The 22,500-nt window shown below is 39.9% G+C and overlaps 2 protein-coding genes across 5 annotated transcripts in view; both read left to right on the top strand.

Annotated features, from left to right (window-relative positions):
- The window catches only part of LOC140925437 (uncharacterized), a 21,513-nt gene extending 9,073 nt beyond the window's left edge, over window positions 1-12,440 (top strand). For 3 of the 4 annotated variants that reach the window (XM_073375400.1, XM_073375397.1, XM_073375398.1), the window contains exon 2: window positions 11,670-12,440. In XM_073375400.1, the coding sequence (XP_073231501.1) occupies window positions 11,688-12,425 (738 nt within the window). In that variant the 5' untranslated portion in view covers window positions 11,670-11,687 and the 3' untranslated portion in view covers window positions 12,426-12,440. Of the gene's footprint in view, window positions 1-10,752; window positions 10,776-11,669 lie in introns of those variants that run through there. The other variant, XM_073375401.1, reaches the window with a different exon arrangement.
- A 1,229-nt stretch (window positions 12,441-13,669) lies between these two features.
- Window positions 13,670-16,051, top strand: LOC140925439 (uncharacterized). The gene has a single exon (XM_073375403.1). The coding sequence runs from the start codon at window positions 13,670-13,672 to the stop codon at window positions 16,049-16,051; it is 2,382 nt and encodes a 793-aa protein (XP_073231504.1).
- Window positions 16,052-22,500: the final 6,449 nt, after the last annotated feature.

Here is a 22,500-nt window from a genome sequence, read left to right as displayed (position 1 = left end):
TTATTCAATCTCAATGTGAGTTGTTCTTTTTCTCGACTAAGATTGTGGACTACAGCAGCTGTAATTGGGTTCCATTGAATAATTTTGCTATGATGAAATTATATCAAGAATTATAAGTAAGCTATGAGTAAGTTATATTATGTACAAGTATTTTGTCTGCACCACACAGCCAAATGCACTCAAAGGTTATGACGCATAGGTATACTTGTGAGAGGAACCCAACATATCCAAGATATATTTTGATTGACACATCAATTAAAAATAATTTACACCAAACTGGATCAACAATACATCAATATCCTACATGCACCAAAGCTGGGCATTGGGTTATAAGGCAATCATTTAAACAACAGGTTGAAATAATTTATAAATTAGAGATCAACACTATTTGTACAACACTAGGGAACAAATTAACCTTCTTGAATGTTGCAAATGGCAAGGCTGTTTGTAGAATGTCACAAAATTTCTCAACCTTCTCTTTCTACAAAATGCTAGTCCTGCAACTTTGCTTAAGACCCAGTCCATTTTGTGTTGGCCATGCCCAATCCAGATTATCACAAAATTGATTTAAAAGCACCACAAACCAAGCGCAATAAATATAACTTTTAAGCCAAAAAGCAATTATTTAAAAAACATGATTAGATTATCTCTAAGAAAAACTGATTATTTTAACAGGCACTTTAATAACTGTTAATATTACGTGTTTCTTAAAAATTTATTACAGTGTATCTGTCACAATGTTTCAGCTATGTTAGTCTACACAAAGGATGGAACGCAGAACTCAACCTCCGAGTCAGTTTGTTCAATGAACTTATTATAATCACATCAAGTTGTCTGTAAATACAGAAAAACCAAACAAAGTAATAAATTATTCAACTCTTTCACATGTATGTATATGTATATCCATGATAAATTAACTTGTTTCAGGATGCATTAAATGTTTATAGAAGGTTTTACACATTTATGTCTCTGTCATAACACTGAGTGGTCTCTGTGATCTACAACGTCAATCAGTACACAAGAAAAATACACTCAGTAAGATATTGTTTACAATAAACCCTCAGTGCCTATAGCAATCATAAGGACCTTAAATTTATATTCTTTTAGAAATATCTCATGGCCATGGTTGCTTTGAAAATCGTTGAGGTTTTAATCCAGGCTGCTCATGTGTACATTGTTTATATATTGACCGACAAGAACAGTCAAGGCTGTGCTCTAAGAAAAAATGCTAGGGAACACTTCGGGTACCCAACCTTGTAGGCTAGGGTGCCCAGAAGTCAAGCCTAGTAGCCCAAACTAAAAACGAAATCAAATGTATTATTACTAATTGATTAATTAATTATAATTATCTCATAACATTGTGAATTAATATATGATAACAGATTGAACCTCAAATAAATATGTCGTGCATTGTTTCTAGGGCTTTTATCCTATTTACAGATGCCAAAGATAAAAGGTTCACATGCAATTTTTTGACGTACTGTTATCGAAAGTCCACAAAGAAAGACAAAATTGACACTTTTTTTGAGTTAAAATGGTTAATACCTGTAAAAAATTAAGTCTTTTTCGATCTTTGCCCTTCGTGCGTCTGTTAATTTAGTTCACATTCTTCGTTTTCAATTAGGAACTTTTTATGCACATTATACAGACCACAAGAACTACAGCTAACTAACACTGCAGGCCAGTGTTAAATGTCAGCATCGTACCGAGCCAATGAACGACCAATGTTTTGACTTTGAATCCACAGATGGATTTAAACATTCTGGATTGAGACAATTTGCCTTGAAAACTTCAACACAACACAAGAAATTAAAAAGAAAAGATAGCTGTTGTTATCTCTAAGTTAAACCTCAAAAGGAGGTCACCTGGCCGGGCGAGTAGGTATGTTTTTCTTGTCGTGAAAGATGAAAACCGGTCCCTTTGGGTGCTGCTAGGGCATAGTCTTGAACAGGCATGAAATCATACTGCAGCTGTTACATCTTTGTTAACCCTTTAAAGACATATCAACAATATTATATTATCTATAGTTTTATTTTAATTTTATATTAATATATTATAATTTTATTTAATAATTTTAATAATTTTATTTCAATCGTTTCAGACCAACAGATGAAATTCCTTTCATTGATATATACTGAAAAAAGTGCTCTAATGCTTATTTATCAGTTCAGCTTCCAAAAGAAAATCAGGCTAATTGTTAGGATAAATATCGATGTTCTTGCTCACTAAATCTAGATGTGCAGTTCCAGAAGATATTCACCGCCCAAAATGGAATTGCTGGGCACAGACTCAATGTGAACTTTTACTAGGTTGAAGTATTCATTTACAAACTATTTACAATTTCTTGACCCGTGAGAATAAAGAAAGCAGTTTATGATCAGATGCTTTGGTTCGTAATGATGATAAGCAGTTTTATTTGTGATGGAAGAACTATCTGACAATCTTTCCGAGCAACAGGAATCTGTGAAGGTTTCTTGGGGGCAACGATATCTTTGTAAATCTCCCTACCGGTTTCGGAAAATCTTTCATCTTTCGATGCCTGCCGATTGTCGCGGATATTGTTCATTCTAAACCAAAACATACATACATGACAAGTGCTTAAAATGTAAATCCTGTGGGGCTATGAATGCTAACCAAACGTTCAAAGCGGCAAAGAAAATAAACATACCATTGCATTAGCAACTTCGAACAACATTTCAGTAAAACTTTGGCATTTAAATATGCGTCTTCAGATAATTCGTGACCGCCGCCATGTTTATGTTGAGCATCTGGTATTCATCCAGAGCGTAACCATGGTTCCACGAGATCCACTCGTCCAATTACGGTGCACGAAAGAACAGCCATATGCAAGCGCCAATTAGAACCTATTATAAAAAACCCCGGTGACACGCGGGGAGCGGAACAAGCTTTTGGTCGCTGATTCGCAGACGGACTATACCGGGGTTTAGTTTGTCTGCAACGCAGGCTATTTCAGAGGCAGCAAAGAAAAAACAGTACCAGGGACTACTGAAAGGGCAACAAAATGAGGAAGTAAAGTCAAACTCCCCAGCAAACAATCTCTATCTCAACTACTTAATTGAGCCTATTATTTAAGCAGTTTAGTAAGTCTAGAAGATCATCTTAAACAAAATTCAGATGATGATAATGAAGAAACAAAAACGTAACTGATTACTTTCAAATATGGACCAAAGAGATGATGATAATTCTCAAACCTGTCGAGGGACCTATCCAGTATTTACCTTAGTAAATGATGCCTAATGTTTTGTCTGAAACTGAAAAAGATCTCATGTAGTCAGTAAGTGACCATTGTCTCATCTACGCCATCAGGAAAGCTTTCATCCCTGCTGGTGCTCCTACTATTATAAACAGTAGACAGCTAAGAAACTTTGACCCAACCATGTTTCGAAGAGATTTAGCCCTAGCTCCATGGCAGTCTGTAGAGAATATAACAGATCCCAACGTAGCCTGGAATTTCTGGAGAAATATGTTTTTGAACATATGCGATTCACATGCACCTTTTCGTCGAAAGAAGGTCCGAAATACAAACTCTCCCTGGCTTACCCCTGATCTCAAAAAGTTAATGTTTGAGAGAGACAAAGCGAAAAAACTCGCATCTAGGGCGGGGTCTAGCGAAACTTGGATGCACTTCAACGCTTTGAGAAATAAGGTCAACACTGCTATATCTACTCTCTTTTATTTTAATGTTATACAGGGCCCCCGTTGATACCAGTCCTGTGACTGAAGGGGTTACCCTGTTTAAACATCAATTATTATTATTATTATTATTATTATTGTTGTTATTATTATTATTATTATTATTATTATTATGATTATGATTATTATTATTATTATAAAAAGGCAAAAGTGTCACATTATAATTCGTTTTTCAAGAACAACCGGGGTAACATTAAGAACACATGGAAAGGGATTAATACCATTTTCGGTAAAATACCGCAAGCCACCAGAATCCATAGCCTAAAACTTGGCGATACCATTTACACTACCCCTGATGAAATCAGTAATAGGCTAAATCACCATTTCTGTAGCGTAGGGCCAATTTTAGCAAATGAGATTCCCCTCACAGACGCAAAATTTACTGACTATGTTCTTCCTCTTCCACATGTCTTTTCCCTAACTAAAACATCTAATGATATCGTACTAAAACTGATTCAATCGTTACCGCCGAACAAGGAAAGTGGTCTTGACGGTATTTCCGCTAAACTATTAAAAGAGGCGGGAACTATTGTCTCTGCATCCTTGACCTACATCATAAATCAATCCTTAACTACCGGTATTTTTCCTGATGATTGGAAGGTAGCCAGAATCACTCCTATTCACAAGGATGATATCAAAACTAATCCAAACAACTATAGACCTATATCTGTCTTGCCGATTGTCAGTAAACTTATTGAGAGAGTAGTCTTCAACCAGTTATATGATTTTTTAATGAGGCATGACTTACTTGCCGATGCTCAGTCGGGCTTTCGACCTTGTCATTCCACTTTGACTGCCCTTCTAGATATAACCAATGATTGGTTTTCTAATATGGATAATGGCTTACTAAAAAAAGTTCTTTTTCTCGATCTTAAAAAAGCTTCGATACTGTTGATCATGAAATACCACTTAGAAAGCTCATTTTCTATATGGTTGACTCCATAAGCTTAAAATGGTTTCAATCATATCTTACTGGTCGTACGACCAACTCGTTAATACGATCAGTTTCCATGGCCCGAAGGTGGTCGTGTTAACGGGGTTCCACTGTACAATAACCTTGTGCTTTTTCTGTTATAGCTTCAAAATCACTATATTTCACAAATGGTACAGGCAACTGTCTGGTGATTTTGAAACATGATCTTTTCACCTTTATCAGGCATTTTGATAGCTTGTTCACCATTAACAACCATACATATTTCAGTCTTGTGTTCGTTGAGAACACTTTCTTTACTAAAACACTGTAAACAATACAACAAAAACGGCTTTCTTTCTTTATGATTCGTTTATCAAAACATAACGTTTATTTTAACCTTCTGTTATTAATAAAAGATTCATTTGATCATCAAACTTTTCTTTAAAAACATATATTGAATATGGTTGTTCTATTTCAAGTTCATATCCAAAGACATTGATGTTGATATTATTTTGCTTTTCCACTTTGTTGTACTGTTTGACATCAGTGACATTGACAGGAAATTCAATGTTTAAATAATCTAACTTATTAATGAATGCTTTGTCTGACTTTTTAATCCTTTGTGGATCTTTTTCTTGCGGATTTAAATGCCTAATATGGCTCCATCTGAAGCATTCATTATCTTCGTTTTCCATGTTTATAAGTCCTTTCTCAATTTTCTGGGTAGTCGGATGTATGATGATGCTTTCAGAGGTATTGTACTTGACGATGTTTATATAATGATTGTTTATTTTATCAATAGTCTAACCTGAACCTTGCGATTTCCATGTTGCAATTTTATTTAATATATCTTCTTATGAGGCTTTTTTGATGCAGTTCATTAACACTTGTAACGTATTTAGCTTTGCTGTTGAAATAAGCGGTTTTGTATGTTATTCCATCACTTGATACTTTTTTTGAAAGTCACCTTCAGTGTTTCATTGAATTTAAATCCTTTTATGTTTTCTGATGAAGCTTTGAAATAGTATTCTATCGCTTTTCTCGCGTTTTGTAACTGAAGCAATGCGGGATCTTTGTTATGTCTTAAGTCTACTTCAAATGATGTTGCACTATCCTTCAGAGCTTGAGCCAGTTTTGTTATTTTAGTCCTTGGAGTTGGAATTGGTTTGACAGTTCTTGGTTTTGCTATCAGTTTGCATTCATCTCTAAATTCAACTAGCGGAGGAATAATATTTTCCTCGTATTCTTTAACCATTTGCTCAACAGATTTTCTGGGCAATGGTATTGGTTTAGTCAATTTTACAGTTCTTGGTTTTGGAACTGGTTATGTATGACTTTTGTCAACAATAAATCAATAAGTTGAGATTTAAACAATTTCTGTAAATTAGACTTATTCATATAACTACTTATTCACAATGTATTCAAAGAAACTTTTCCATTCATTTTACTTTTCATTTTTTTTTAGTTTGACATATCTCCTTTATTATGAGTTGAGATCATTTTTTCACTCATATTACTAGATATTTGTTTAAATGTTTTTTTTTGTTTTTCCTAAAACTTTTACAATCTATATTATAGTTCTTTTCACAATAATTATGAATTTCCATCGGCAAATATCATGAGATTCTAAATGCAAGCATTTCAAAAATTAATTTTTTTCATAATTTTTTCCCTAAACAAACTAGATGTAAAAGTAAATGGTTACTAATAATTGTAGCGAAAATTATGAGAACTGTTATCGTTAATAGAATAAATATGAAACCCATCCTGTTTGTAATCTGTATGCAGGACCTAAATGTGGTAAAATAATCAATATAATTAAGCAAAAACCGACATGGTTGTTTGATGAATACTGGATACTATAAATGTCGAGTGCGCAAAAGTAGACAGAATGGCCACTCTAATGTATACGTACATTTAAGCAATGGACAATGTCTAGCATGCGTCCATCCAATTTGGGATGCACTTGGATAGTTGGGAGAGCACGAAGGTAGCGTAAGAGTTGCTCGAGACGTAGCCTCGAGCATCTCTAGCTACCTAAGTGCTCTCCCAACTATCCAAGTGCATCCCAAATTGGATGGACGTACGCTAGACATTGTCCATTGCTTTTAGAACGTAGCGAGACATTTTTCATGCTAAAAAGTCGAAATTTCACCGACTATAACGTCAGCCTGAACCATCTCTATGAACCATCCATTTCTTTTTTTAACAAATAAAGAAGCCTAAGCCGTGTATTACACTGTGATAAAACACGACAGGCATTTAAGAACACGAGGGAAATGTAGAAAGTACGAGCCGCAGGCGAGTGTTTTCTACATTTCTCGAGTGTTCTCAAATGACTGGAGTGTTTTATCAAAGTGTAATACACGGCTTAGGCTTCTTCATTTGCTTTATGATATAGATTTTATGCGCGCAAAACTATAAAACACGCTTTTTCTATGTTTTATACTCTGATAAAACATAGGTTTTTGACCAATCAGAGCGCGCGCAGCCTCCTGTCTATGTTATAAAATAAAATATTAGCCAGTCAGAGCGCGCGCAAGCATGTAGCTATGTTATAATTCTCACTTTATCACCCACTTTGAACTTTGGTTTTGATGATTCCATATTACCATACAGATTAAAATACACTATTCCTTCATTCTTCTTTTTACTGGCCTCTACAGGTGTCCTTTGATTGAACTATGTTAAGTGTTATTATACTTTTTTTAATATTTCAGGTAGTATGTCTAAATACTGTGTATTACCTTGAACAGTATACTGCTTCCACATTTTGGTTTTAATTGTTCTCTTCCATCGTTCACAAACGTGCATTACTTTTTTCCTTATTCCTAGTGGAATACACTTTTATGTTATATTTCGCTAAACGAGGTTTCGCACGGCAGCCATGTTGCACATGACAGGAACAATATATTCTTTTTTCCTGTGGGAAAAAATATTCTGTCTTATGCAAAAATATTTTCATTGTTCCTGCCATGCAACATGGCTGCCGTGCAAAACCTTCAAGTGCAAGTCCTTCAAGTGCTTATTATAGAATTCTTTACCTTTATCAATCCATAAATATTGTCGTTTTCTACCCTTTTTTAACAGTCTTTTAAATGCTTGAGTTAGTTCATGTCCAATTTGAAATATTCAGTTTCTTATTCACAGTGTCTCCAATAAGCACTACCGCAGTGCTATATACATACGACACTTAAATAAAGTTGTTATTATTATTATTATTATTATTATTATTATTACATTTTCACCTTTTTTATACTTTAACGGTACAATCCAACCATATTTACTGAAAACATCTAAAACCATCAGAAGATATCTGTATCCTTAATTCCATTTACTGAACTGCTGCATTTCAACTAAATCCGCTCACCATAATTCCTCAATATATGATCAGCAAATAGATTCCATGTTGCCATGCGTCTATTCAGTAATAGATCACAGATGACGGAAATATCCATGAGCTTAGTAATGTCCTCGTGAAGCCCCAACCAGGAGTTGTTAATCTTATAGGCTCTATCAACAAGAGTCCTGATGAGACCCACTTTGTAAGAGGAGATGAAACTGAAATAATTATTTAATAACCCAGTAAAGGTTTTCTTGCTGTAAACTCTAGTTAGAAGAGAATTAGGATCATTATTATCAACTAGAACATCTAAAAAGGGTAATTTGTGATGAGCTTCTTTTTCCATAGAAAAGCTAATGTTGGGGTGTCTAGAGTTGACGTAGTCGAAAAATAAAATGGCATCATGTTCCGAGTGAGATAAACAGCAAGTGTCGTCAACATATCCACCACAAAATAAAATTTCGGAGCCTTGAAAATTTTCCAGCCACAGTTTTTCTTGATGCCCCATCTCCAAACATTATCTATGTTTGGTAAATATATGATCTCTTTTGAAGTAGAAAGTCTCTTTACCAACATACCCCTTGAGGAGTGCATTGACCGAGCGGTCAATTGCATTTCCAAGGGCAACCCTGACCCTAAGTTAAGTGAATCTGAACTTAGAAGCCTCTTCACTGGAGCTACCGCTCAGACTCATTTCTTATTTAATGGCTTTTTCTGTGATCATAGTCTCTCCACCATGGGGTCTCCTCTTGCTCCCGTTCTATAGCTAGCTAACCTTTTTACGAGTGTTTGGGATCAGGTTTATGAAATAGTTGACAATACCATTAAATTTGAAACACCTGTTGAAATAAAAGGTGCTGTTAATGATCAAAATAACATTACAAAAAAAGTATATGATCTTGACATTCAAAAAGTTGATAACGATTATGAACCAATAGTTTTTTTATGTCGCGATCTAATTCATAATAATGCAAGAGAGGTAAAAATTGCATCCAATTTAACATCTTCCTCAATTATGTCAGACACATCTCACTTTCCATTGTGAAAAACGAATTCGTTTTTAAAAAGTCGGCAATTTATGAAATTTGGCTTTTTCAGTTTCGCAAACAGTCAAAACAGAGGATCTATTTGGTTTCGTTCAACAAATATTAGTGACTGGGTGTAGAGCAATCAGGAAATTGTAGACGTAAATCGTACTGGTTATGAACGTGGAAGGAGTCTTCTATGGTACTCATTCTCCATATTTTTGTTACACATCTAACGGCAAGTACTCAAAGACATGCTATTACAATTAGCAATGGAGGAGAATCTGATGGCCTGAGTTATGGTAACTTATACAAAAAATCAAATAAAACATCTAAACCATATATATGAAAGCACTAAAGTCAATATTCAATTTCAATCTTATTGATCCAGCTCTGAGACATCAGAACTGAAAGCTTTATACCAATATTATACAACACTGGTTATTCAATTTAATTCAATTTAAAATACTGGTTATTCAAAATGGCTTATAAATATTTCAAAAAGCTTGAGCTAGCATGTAACATTGGTTCCTTAAGCCTTGTTATAACGGGAGGCATAGCTTCATCCTTAACGCTTAACCCAATTATTTTAGGCGTTGTACTGGTGGATCAGGCATTTTACTAAAACCGTTTTCAGAAGCTAAAAATTATAAAAGAAAGATTGAAATGTGTAAATTTGCTCATACGACATATGAAAAGATTTTGACTGATTTACTATCCTTTCTGAGAGGACTGAGTTTTAATGAAAAAAAAATTAGACTACGTGAAAATGCTTGATGACATCATTATTGACATGTGGCCACTTTGGGATGAATATAAAAAAAAATGCAATAAGATATTTATCCAACAATAGATCTTATCTTATCACCTATTTGACTTAACATCATCACCTTATTTAATTTAATATTTAATAGAATTTCTAGATTAGATAATACTGTTTTTAGATAATTGTATTCTGTAATTTTTTTTTTGTAATTTTTGAGGGCCACAAGTTTATTAGCTTTTAGCTATTTAGTGTTACCCTCTATGATAAATTGCTTACTTACTAATTATCACCTCATTAAATTTCAGTAATATTTAGTAGAATTTCTAGATTAGATAGTACTGTTTTTAGGTAATTCTATTCTGTAATTTTTTTTATGATTTTTGAGGGCCACAAGTTTATTAGCTTTTTAGCTATTTAGTGTTACCCCCTCTATCTAAATTGCTTAATTACTCACTTACTTACTTACTAACTAACTAACTTAATTACTTACTTACTTCTTTATTCTGCGCTGCCGAGCAAGCTATGCCCGAATGGAGCCATGTGCTGGTATCGTAAACCATTTTTTGGCATAATGCGTTTGAACTCCCATGTCCTATACTAATAGTTGACAGTAAAAAAGATCTACAAGACACAATGCCGGGGTTCAGGGGCCGACAATTAGGATTTTGTCATTAACCATTCAAAGGCCGTTCTTTTCGGATCCTGTTACGAAAAATGATGCTGAAAAACATCTTTGTTCAAGGGCTCTGATTTGGGATTTTCTCACGGCATCACGTACTTTTTTCCATTATCGTTTGTAATTACATAATACCCTAGTGGTGAAGTGGTTTTATTACACCGTTAATTTTATTGTTTCTAATTGTCATTTTGAATGCATTGTAATATTAGCCTATTTTAGAGAGTGTAGCTACGGGGTGGTCCTGTTGTGCCCGTGACACACCCCTCACTCCCCGTTTTGTTAGCCTTTTTCAAAAAAACAGCCTACAACAAGTGTGGAGGTCACATGACATTCTGGTGAGTGCCCTACTTTGACATGGTGCACCCCCCCCCCCCCCTCCTCCTTTGAAAGCTCTTGGCTACTTCCTTGCAAAAACCAATTATTTTTAATCTATACGTGACAGCACGTTTTCATGAAGTAGCCCGAACAAGCGAAACGTCTAAATAAACTGTTTGACCTGGAAAAGTTCTCTGTTTGCTCCCTCTTCGCACATTGAATGAAGCTTTCCACAGCCACTCTGCTGTCTTCGAAGGATAAAAATTTTGTGATAAAATGGAACGTTGAAATTTAAATTAAGAGAGTGATTCGCATAAAATAAAAAATACCCGTCAAAGAATGTTCTTAAGAATGCTAAAAGTGGTAAAATTAGTGACTAACTGCAAAGGAACGCATTAGTGTTTGTTTAAAAGAATGTTATATTGTCTCGGGAGAGGGCACGAGTTATTGTTTCCAAACTGTGTTTTTTCTTAATTGATAGACCACTTTAGAGTTGTTTGTTCATTGACCTGACCTTTAAATGGCAGAGAGGCCGCAGATGACCTTGTTTTGATAAAGACCTTTCTGCTTTTGTTGTATAAATCAAGTTGTTCTAATGCCAACTATAGGTGCATTTACATGACAAAGCAGAGAGGTCTGTATCAAAGCAAGGCCACCTGCAGCCTCGCTGCCATCCAAAGGCCAGGTCACCGAGCAGAAAAGTGGTCTATTGTCTACCCAAACAAGAAAAAGGGCGCGAATCAGACAGACAGACAGAAAGACACCTTTATTTAGTTATAAAGCTCAGGGTAGTCCCTTCAGGAGCTAAAAGCAACCTGCTATTGTAAGAGTGTAACTTACCAAAGTAGAGAGAATCACTTGGAAGCCAGTTTGTCGGTTGATGTCCAAACATGTTTTCTGTTAATATTTTTCAGCTTCCAACTCAGTGAAACATGCCATTTGATGACGTAATAAAAGAAGTCGGTGAGAGCATTGCCCAGGAGAAATGCAAACGAGCTAGGCTGAAAGACCTGGACTTGATTGTACTGGACAACTCAATCCGTGAGAGTACCGTGGGTCAGCTGAGAGGACACACGCTAGAAAACAAGTGGAAGATTTACAACGAGGTGAAAAAGTGTGGATTCAAGTTTATCATCGTAGCAGCCTTCTCGCACATGACACGGGTCGACGACACCTTCCTTCGTGAGCTCGTGGACAGTGGAGAAGACGTCAGCAACTTGTTTGCCTTCACTGAAGTTATGGAAGCGGTGAATGACGGTATCCCTGACACTAAGACTACTCCAGTGGGCCTGAGTAAGATGTATAAGCTTGGATTGATCAATCCCATCATTGAGATAGATCTAGCCATCGATTCCATCAACTGGGAGGTCTTCACTGTGCAGGACATGTGCCAGCTGCTGTCGGAAAGGATTAAATGGAGCAGAAAGAAGCTGTCTCCAAATGCCAAGATCATGGTTAATCTACGAGACTTCCCTGACTCTATGGTGTATCAGATGGAGCGATTGTTCACTGTTGTGGACTTCTTGGGATCCTTGCCCGCTACTGAGCGTCCTTTTGGGCTTCTGTTCGAGGAACCAACTGGCAAGTTCTTACCAGAGGAAGTGGGAGCTTGGACTGCAGGTAAGATAATTTACTTTACTCTTTTCTATGTAACTGATTTGAAAAATTAAAAATACTTCTTTTAATGTTGTAAACAAAGTATCTTTTTGTTTTCATGTTCTGGAAGCTTAAGACCAGGGGACTGGAAATATCGAGAATTAATTTTCAAAACTGAAATTACGGATTTCTTCATATTTTGCCAGGAGAAACCCTTTGCATGGTCAACTATTTTCGAAAATAAGACTAAAACTTGCCCGAGAGGTTTTGATTTTGAGAAATCCAACAAAAAGAAAAATTGCGGTTTTCGTGCTGCGGCCGCCATAAATTCAGCCGAAAACTTGGACATATTCACATCACTCTCAGAGAATGATGGCTTGGTCTATCAAAATGATCTTTTACATGTATGTTCGGTATCAAAATTACAACACAGAGATGTAAAAATATTGCCAAGAACTGCATTTTCACTTCGGGTTATCTTCGGGTTATATAGTTTTTGCAATTTGAAAAAAGCCTAAATATAAGGCATTTTTTTTAAAGGCAATTTCCGTACCTTGGTACAAAGAAATTGCAAGAGAAAAATGCATATTTGCAAAGCCCTATTATTGCTTTACAACACATAAAAATTCATAGTAAATGGTTTGAACCCAGGAGTATCAGTAGTTCGTATTGTGTGATCGTCCGGGTGAGTGTAGTTCTGAAAAGAACTGTTGTTGGTGACTGACGTTTCGACAACCTGAGCGGAAGTCATCTTCAGAGTCAAGTGAATAGTGTTTGTCAGTCGATGTTGTTATAAGTCTGGTCAGTTGAAAACGATTGGTCAGTTAAGCCATGATGTTATTGGCTGAAAGACTCGTGTAAAGTTTGTCATCAGTCATTGGTCAGTTTCGATCCGTCTTTTGTTAGTTAAATTTTATTGTTAGTCAAAATTAAGTCGGTCTGTTAGAAGTCCGGTTGTCGGTTTCGTTTTCGTCGCGGATAAGTCGTTTGTAAGGCGCCGGTAGTTGTTGACATCTGTTAAGAGGTGTTTGTTCTAAGTTAGTATACCAGCTTTCCAGAGTCAGTCGTTGAAAATAGTTAGTACTGTAGGTTAAGCATTGGGCAGAGTCCCAGTCAATGTTGTGGTTTGTCGGTTGATGATGCACAGCAATGTGATTGTTGACATCACCATTTCTCGTGGCTCGTTTGTGTTCAGTCAGTCTTGTGTTAAGGTTTCTGCCAGTCTCACCAATGTAGGAAGCCTCGCAGTCAGAGCATTTGATCTTGTAAAGTTCACACAATACGAACTACTGATACTCCTGGGTTCAAACCATTTACTATGTTACGTTCACTTGGACGACAGAGCGAACGACTTGCGAACAACTACATCAGTTCGGTAAGTACTGTCAGACGAATACGCCAGCAACTCTGGTTCAACCACCGCTGCAAAGACCACGGCCTCGTTCCGGCCGGACTTAAACTTAAGTCTCCGCTGAACACACAAGAGGCCATCCAGATCGTCACATCCACCTGCAGACGTCTGGTCAAAGCGCGGATAAACGACTGTCACAGAAGACTCAACTACTGCAACAATAAACTACAACAACAACTTGACAAACTTAAACAACTGTTACCGACTAACTTACTTGACACTGTTATGACAATCGCCGGCAGGCGAGCCGACAAAACCACTGACCGCGTTCGTACTGAACAAGAACGAAAACTGACACGACTTCAACGCAATAAAGACAAAAAACGACCGAAAACTGACGAAAACTGGGTCAGGAATATTTCTTCCCATCCCTTAGACAAAACCGAGACTCACGTCCTGTCCTACGGACTAAAACACTCAGTGACGCCTAAACGAATACCGACCGAGTCTATTGTATCCAGTATTGAGGCGGTTCTGTCTCGCCAACGAGACATATCAGAATCTGCCAAGGATAACATCAGAAGCAGAATTGCTTCCACGGTACAATCAGCCTCTATACCTGACAATAACTTGACGAAAGACGAACAACAAGCACTGAAACGACCGAAAAACGACAACAACATTGTTATACTACCAGCCGACAAAGGACGTGTGACTGTTGTTATGGACAAAACTGACTATTTTGACAAAATGGACGCACTTGTTAACGACAAACAAACTTACGAAGAACTTAAACGCGACCCGACGCCAGCACTGCAACGTAAACTTAACAGCAAAATACTTACGCTTAAAAAGACTGACGCTATTGACACTCAACGCTACTATCGACTGAGGTGTTCTGTACCACAGCCACCTAAACTTTACGGACTACCTAAACTGCACAAACCTGGTATACCGATGCGACCTATAGTCTCATTCTGTGGGTCCCCTACGTATCAACTGTCTAAGTACTTGACGACCATACTGCAACCCTTAACTGACAAATCTAGACGAAAACTACAATCGACGGAGAACTTTATTGACGCTATTAAGACAGTACAGATACCTGACGACTACAAACTTGTGTCTTTTGATGTGAAATCACTGTTCACCAGTATTCCACTTCAATTGGCGTTACACTGCACCGAGACCGCTATACAACAATCCACCGTTAAACTACCGTTACCGACAGAAGACATTATGGACTTACTGAACCTCTGCCTTACATCGACTTACTTTCAGTACAACGGTAAACACTACAAACAGTTACATGGAACAGCCATGGGGTCGCCTGTTTCTGTTGTTGTCGCAGAAATTGTGATGCAACACGTGGAGGAACGCGCCCTTGCAACTTGCCGACAAACAATACCGCTCTGGTTACGCTACGTTGACGACACCTTTACCGCCGTTCACAAGGACGAAATTGACGCTTTTCACGACCACCTTAACGAACAGAGCGCTGACATCCAGTTTACCAAAGAAATCGAAGAAAATGGAAAACTTCCTTTTCTAGACTGTTTGGTAAGCCGCGACAATAACGAACTACGAGCGACAGTGTACAGAAAACCGACGCATACCGACAGATTACTTGACGAATCATCCTATAACCCGACTTCACACAAAGCCACGACTATAAAGACTTTAACGAGACGAGCGCAACTAGTTTGTGATACACCGGACAGCTTACGTGACGAGAACAAATACCTTGAACGTGTTTTTATTAAAAACAACTACAACGCTGACTTTATTAGACGAAACATTTACCGACCTACTGAAGCCGACGCAACGAACCAGAACCCGACACATGTTACTACAGTGACTATACCTTACATTAAGGGCACTTCCGAGACCATCTCACGGATCTTACAGCCCTACAACATCCGTGTAGCCCACAAACCTACAACCACGTTACGACACTTACTGACTAACGTTAAAGACCGAGACGAACCTAACAACAGACAAGGAACAGTTTACAAGATCAAATGCTCTGACTGCGAGGCTTCCTACATTGGTGAGACTGGCAGAAACCTTAACACAAGACTGACTGAACACAAACGAGCCACGAGAAATGGTGATGTCAACAATCACATTGCTGTGCATCATCAACTGACAAACCACAACATTGACTGGGACTCTGCCCAATGCTTAACCTACAGTACTAACTATTTTCAACGACTGACTCTGGAAAGCTGGTACACTAACTTAGAACAAACACCTCTTAACAGATGTCAACAACTACCGGCGCCTTACAAACGACTTATCCGCGACGAAAACGAAACCGACAACCGGACTTCTAACAGACCGACTTAATTTTGACTAACAATAAAATTGAACTAACAAAAGACGGATCGAAACTGACCAATGACTGATGACAAACTTTACACGAGTCTTTCAGCCAATAACATCATGGCTTAACTGACCAATCGTTTTCAACTGACCAGACTTATAACAACATCGACTGACAAACACTATTCACTTGACTCTGAAGATGACTTCCGCTCAGGTTGTCGAAACGTCAGTCACCAACAACAGTTCTTTTCAGAACTACACTCACCCGGACGATCACACAATACGAACATAAAAATTCAGCTTGGGCAATTGAAAAGCTGTATAGAAAAACATGTGTAAGAAAAGGCTTTTTGCGCGTAATTTACACTACAATTGCGAACGTCACGCAAGCACAATTTTTACCCGCGTTTAGACGAAATTTAAGGTTCAAAAAAGCACTCTCGTACACGGTTTCACCCTACGAGACTACACTCCAGGGAAGATAAAAAATTTCAACTACACATCGGCCGAAAAAAAAACGGCGAATTCTGAAAATATTCTCAAAACAGGTCACAAGCTATGGGCGACCCTTTGACCTTCCATGACATTCGAAAATCAAAACACGGTAGGGCTCAACTTGACTTTCATTCGTCGGAATACACGTGTTTTTGCTTTCGTTTCCTATGCTAACATATCCTAATGAAGAAGAAGTTGGGCTTTTGGATTTGGAGGCATCCACTGGCAATGTATTAAATAAGAACAGCTGGATTATTTTTGAAATTTGACCTGTTTAGCATTTTATAGATGGTTACGATAAGCTGCAGTTGATCGCCTAACTACACATTAAAATTTGGTTTTAGAAAACGGCAGTATTAACAAGGAAGCAACAACCAAATGATGTACTCAATGCTTAGAAATTTTTCCTTACCTTGGTGAGTTTTTCCTGACAAGAAACCACGGCATTTTTTGCAAAACACAGAGCAAAAGCACTGAGCCATGTCGCACGTGACAGTAACGTAACGTAGCGTTAGCCGGGAAGTACATGTAGTGGGCGCAGTTGTGGGGGTTGGGGAGCAATGGACAGGCTGGCGAATGCATTTTTACGATGTGTCTTTTACAAGAACTTTGAAACTGTCTGTGCATGTAAAGATTTTTGTATATACTTGATTGGATCAAGCAAGTATATTACTACAGAAGCGCGACGTTTGTACTCGCGTTGGCCGAACTAAACACCTGTTCATTTTGCTAGTTATCTCTAGAACAAGCCGAACATGAGGTTAAAATTTTCCTCTGTTTACTTCTTTTCAGCTTCATTGAACCATGTTTTCTTCTTTGGTGTTTTTCTAACGCACTGCCAGCCACTCTTCACCTGCCCAGGATAAGGAGAGAGCAGGAGAAATGCGAGAGAAGTTTCATAGGGGGAGGCTCTTAGCCTCCCAAACAACTTCTAAATGCTTACCCTTTGATTCGCTATTTGTTCTTTTGACTGACAGGATAACTCTTTCATATAACATCCATGAAAGGTGTTGTCCCTTAACATACCTAAAGTCGTCAGTCAGACGGCATCCTTTTTTCAGAAACTTGCTACACCTTTTTCGGGTGGAGCCTCCCAGTGTATCACAGGGAGTTCTTTTCTGAAAGCTGGGACCGGGGTGGGTTAAATTGATCTTTTCCATCGCATCACAACGTCTTTACCATAAACGGAATTTTCACATTTATTTCCCCTGACTTGTTCTTGGCCTTCCAGTTGCTCAAAATTGGACGATGTCACCCTAAATGAGCCAATCGATTTTGTGCCTACATCTTGTGTAAAGCTCGTGCGCACACTCGCCTATATTATCATCTGGATCATTATCCGAGCGATCTTAATTAAATCATCGAGTTCAACAAACGCAGCGAAACATGACAATGTACTTTTTTGATCCAGTCCAGGATATAACAGATCTTGAGTTATACAAACCGTTTTTAAGCTGCTTGTTTAATACACATCCTAAAAATGGGGCGCTTTCCATTTTGCCAAAGATTCCGGAAATCAGTTTCGGTCGAAAGGCCCGTTTCGGTTTCTTATGACTGGAATATTGGGGGTCACCTCCGGAGGTGGTCCACTTATTTAATTTCGGTCGGAATATTCCGAAATTCGTCGCGCAAACCGATTCTTTACCCTAATTAGGGACAGTGTATCTAATTGTGAAGGGTCGAGAGTCGAGGATACAATGTCGTTCCATTTTCGTCGGGTATTGCCACTGATCTGTGACCGGTCAGTTTGGCATATTGTAAAGCACCCATGCACTAGCCAGTCAAAATGTGTGTAGTATCGTACATTAGGACTGGGCTCTAGGCCCACTGCATGCTGGGGCCATGCAGGCCCGGTTACCAGGTTGTTGTAGTTCGTAAGCCAGCATGGCAGCTGTAATCCATTAAATTGGCGACGAGGATCAAACAAAAATGCCAGACGAAAACGAAACTAGCCCGAAAGGAAAGTCAGGAGTTCTTGCCAGCGTACGAGCAAGCGTGGGAGCCTTGAGTTTGAGTGGTGAACCAGGGCAACGCGAGAAGGCGTGGAAGTTGTGGAAGGATCGTTTCGTAAGAGCCACTCGATGGATGGCAGTCAATGATGCCGACAAGCTCGACTTACCGTTATTAGTAGGAGGAGAAGAGCTCCAGAAGCTACTCCAAACACTGCCCGAACAGCCCACAGATTACAAATCGCATATCGAAATGTTGGATCAACACTTCAAGGCGAATCGCAACAACACCTTGGAGTTGTATAAGTGGTTCAACACAGAATGGTCACCAGACATGTACTTCGCTGACTTCGAGACGAAATGCAGAGAGCAAGCGCTTCATTGCGATTTCCCCATCACACTGGACAACGCAATCATCATGATGACTGTGGTCAAAACCAGCAACGTCGAGCTTCGGAATGAAATCATTAGAAATAATGGAGACTTGAAATCGGTAAGAGAAACAGTTAAGGCTTTTGAGATAGCAAGTGAAGGCAGTAAAATGATGAAAAACGGGGAGGAAGTCAACAGTCAAGACACAGGTGATCCAGAGTTGAAACAAGTTTCCACACCAGGACGGTTTAGCATGAGAAATAAAGGACCGAGTCGTACCGCTGACCCCTTGCAGGCACAGGCCAGGCCGTCTTGCACTAAGTGCGGGAATGAGGCACATGTCAACAAGAATACCTGCCCAGCTACTGGAAGGAGATGCCTCAAGTGTGGACGTCTGAATCACTTTGCCCGCGTGTGCAAGGGTGCAGCCAATGACAGGAAAGACAAGCGAGCCAATGCAGTGGAGTGTGAGCAGCAAAGCAACGCACACAGTGTGTCTCAAGAGGAGAACTTTTTAGAAGACGTGTATCTGTACCAGCTAAAGGAAGGAACATCACAGAATCCAACTGTCGCAGTTCACATCAATGGCATTCTCATCAGTCTACACCTGGACACGCAGGCTGATGTCACAGTAGTTACTGAAAAGCATTATGGGAAGATTAAGGCCAATTGTCCCCTACAGCAAACAAGCATAGCAATCAGGAGCTACTCCGGAGAAGGGAAGGGCCCGCTGCTACCGGTGCTAGGGAAATTCACTGCAACACTCACTCGAGGAGAGAAGGAGATAGCAGAGCCTGTGTATGTAGTTAAAGGTCAAGGTGACACAGCACTGCTAAGCCGTGGGGCAGCTGAACGGATGGGTCTTGTGGAATATCACCTGGACCTGACCTCAAGCACACCCCTGCCAGTCATGGGAGAAACTCGACAAGAGACTGTTGACCGAGTTGAGGAGTACAGGGATGTATTTTCAGGTTTAGGAAAGCTGAGAGGCGTCAAGGTGAAATTGCACGTGGATCCAGACGCAAAAGGCGCCGTGCAGAAACAGAGAAGAATATCCCTACCGCTCAAAGACAAATTTGATGAGATTCTTGACAAGTTGGAGGAAATGGATATCATAGAAGATGTCAGAGATGAGCCAAAAGAATGGTGCAGCAATGTTGTTCTTACCCCAAAGAAAGACGGAGAAAACATCAGGGCAAGTCTGGACATGACAGATGCCAACAAGTATATAAAGAGACCCAGACATGCCATCCCCACATTAAGAGAGCTGGAGACAAGACTTAATGGGGCCAAGTATTTCTCTCACCTAGACATGAACGATGGTTACATGAAGCTGACACTCGCCGAGTAAAGCAGGAAGCTTACCACATTTTACACTCACAGAGGGCTGAAACGCTTCAAAAGGCTGCATTTCGGGGTCAACAGCGCGGCAGAGATCTTTAATGAGGAGGTTCGCAAGGTTGTAGCACAGGAGCCAAATGCTGTCAGCATCTATGATGACATACTGGTCTTCGGCGCAACGCCCGAGGAACATGACAAAGCACTCAGGCATATATTCAAGCTGTGGCGCGAGCACGGGCTCACACTTAGCCTGAAGAAGAGCAGGCTCAACCTCCGAGCTGTGAAGTTCTTTGGAAAGGTGTTCTCAAGTGAAGGAATATCACCTGATCCAGATAAGGTAGCAGCCCTGAAGGCAGCAGGTCCTCCGCAGTCAGCCGCAGAGGTACGGTCCTTTCTATTCTTCGCTGGAGCAAATGCAGACTTCATGGAAGGATTTGCACAAGCCACTGCCCCGCTCAGAGAGCTGCTAAAGGTGAATGCTAAGTTCCAGTGGACGCCAGAGTGCCAAAGGTCATTTGAGCGGGTCCAAGAAATGCTGACGGATGACACAGTAATGGCATACTTTGATCCAGGACGGAAGACAAGGCTGAAGACCGATGCAGGCCCAGGTGGAATGGCAGCCACCATGAAGCAGTATGACCCTGAAGTCAAGAGATGGCGACCAGTCACTTATCGTTCAAGAGTATTCACTGACACCGAGAGCAGATACTCGCAGCTAGAGAAGGAAGCCAAAGCTGTAGAGTGGGGTATCTTTGCCAATCAGATATACCTTTACGGCATGGGAACACGTTTGAGGTTGACACCGACCACAAACCACTGGTACCACTGCTCTCAGGTTACAGAGCAACTGCACCACTCCGTATAGAGAGGATACGCGTCCGCCTTCAAGGCTTTAACTACCACATCAATTACGTACCCGGAAAGAAAGGGGGATCGGAGAACAATGAAGCAGACTACCATTCACGACATCCAGAGCCACTGGCTATGCAAAAGAGCCAGGCCTGTAAGAGCCAAGCTGAATTTGAGCTAAGAGAGACAGTGGAAGAGTTCGAGAAAGATATCATGGCTATAGTGAAATCATCAGTGCCTGAAGCAGTTACATGGCAGGAGCTGCTTGAAGAAACACTCTCGGACACTGAACTGTCAAACTTGAAGGAAGCCATAGCTAGAGGATACTTCACGGCGCAAGAGAAGAGAGCATTGGGGCCACAATATGACGCCATTTTCACAGAGTTGGCTGTAGTAGGAGGGCTGGTAGTCCGAGGTCCACGAATCGTAGTCCCCAGAATGCTGCGGGATAAGGTGGTCAAGCTCGCGCACGAAGGCCACCAGGGTATCACCAAGACTAAGGAGTACCTGCGTACCAGAGTGTGGTTTCCAGGGTTAGACAAAATGGTGGAGGCGCACATCCAGCACTGCCACCCATGCCAAGTCGTGAGCATGTCACAGGAGAGAGAGCCGTTGAGTATGACACCCTTGCCCAGCGAACCCTGGAAAGAGGTTGCCGTAGACTTCTGGGGCCCGATCCATACTGGAGAGTACCTGTTGGTTACAGTGTGCAAGCAGTCTAGATGGGCAGAAGTAGAATTTGTCACCTCCACTAGTGCCAGGGCGGTGATACCGAAGATGGATAAAACCTTCGCCTCGCTGGGCATACCAGTTTCTGTAAGCAGTGACAATGGACCTCCGTTCAACAGCCAGGACTTCCGTGACTTTAGCAAGTACTTGGGCTTTCGTCACGAGCGGAAGACGCCCCTGAATCCGCAAGCCAATGCAGAGGCCGAGCAGTTCATGAGAGTACTGAAGAAGCTGTACCAAATAAGCAAGTTGACGGGATCGAATTTCAAGCAAGAGCTATTCAGATTTCTTCGTGCCTACAGAGCAACACCTCATTGCACCACTAAAGTTGCTCCAGTAGATCTGATGTATTCTGGTCGCAAGTTCCGCACCAGGCTTCCCATTGGAGTAACTCCTCGTGAACATAACTTTGAAGAACTGTTCCAGAGAGATCTTGAGCAGAAAATGCAAATGAAAGGGTATGCGGACAACAAGAGGTATGTCAAACCCTCTGACATACAGGTGGGAGACTCTGTGCTAGTCCGAACAGAGGCAATTAACAAGGCCAAACCGGCCTATGAAGCAGAACCACTGCGGGTGCAATACAGGAAAGGCACCAGGGTGGTGGCCAAAAGGCCCGATGGCAGCTCTGTCACGAGGACCACAGCTCACTTTAAGAAAGTTTCCTTTGGATCGATGGAAGAAGCTCACAGGTGGTCCAGTTCAGAATGGCCAACAGAGCCTGTCAATGAATCA

Source organism: Porites lutea, unplaced genomic scaffold (assembly GCF_958299795.1).
Source record: "Porites lutea unplaced genomic scaffold, jaPorLute2.1 SCAFFOLD_37, whole genome shotgun sequence".
Taxonomy (NCBI): domain Eukaryota; kingdom Metazoa; phylum Cnidaria; class Anthozoa; order Scleractinia; family Poritidae; genus Porites; species Porites lutea.
This window is presented reverse-complemented; position numbering and strand designations above follow the sequence as displayed.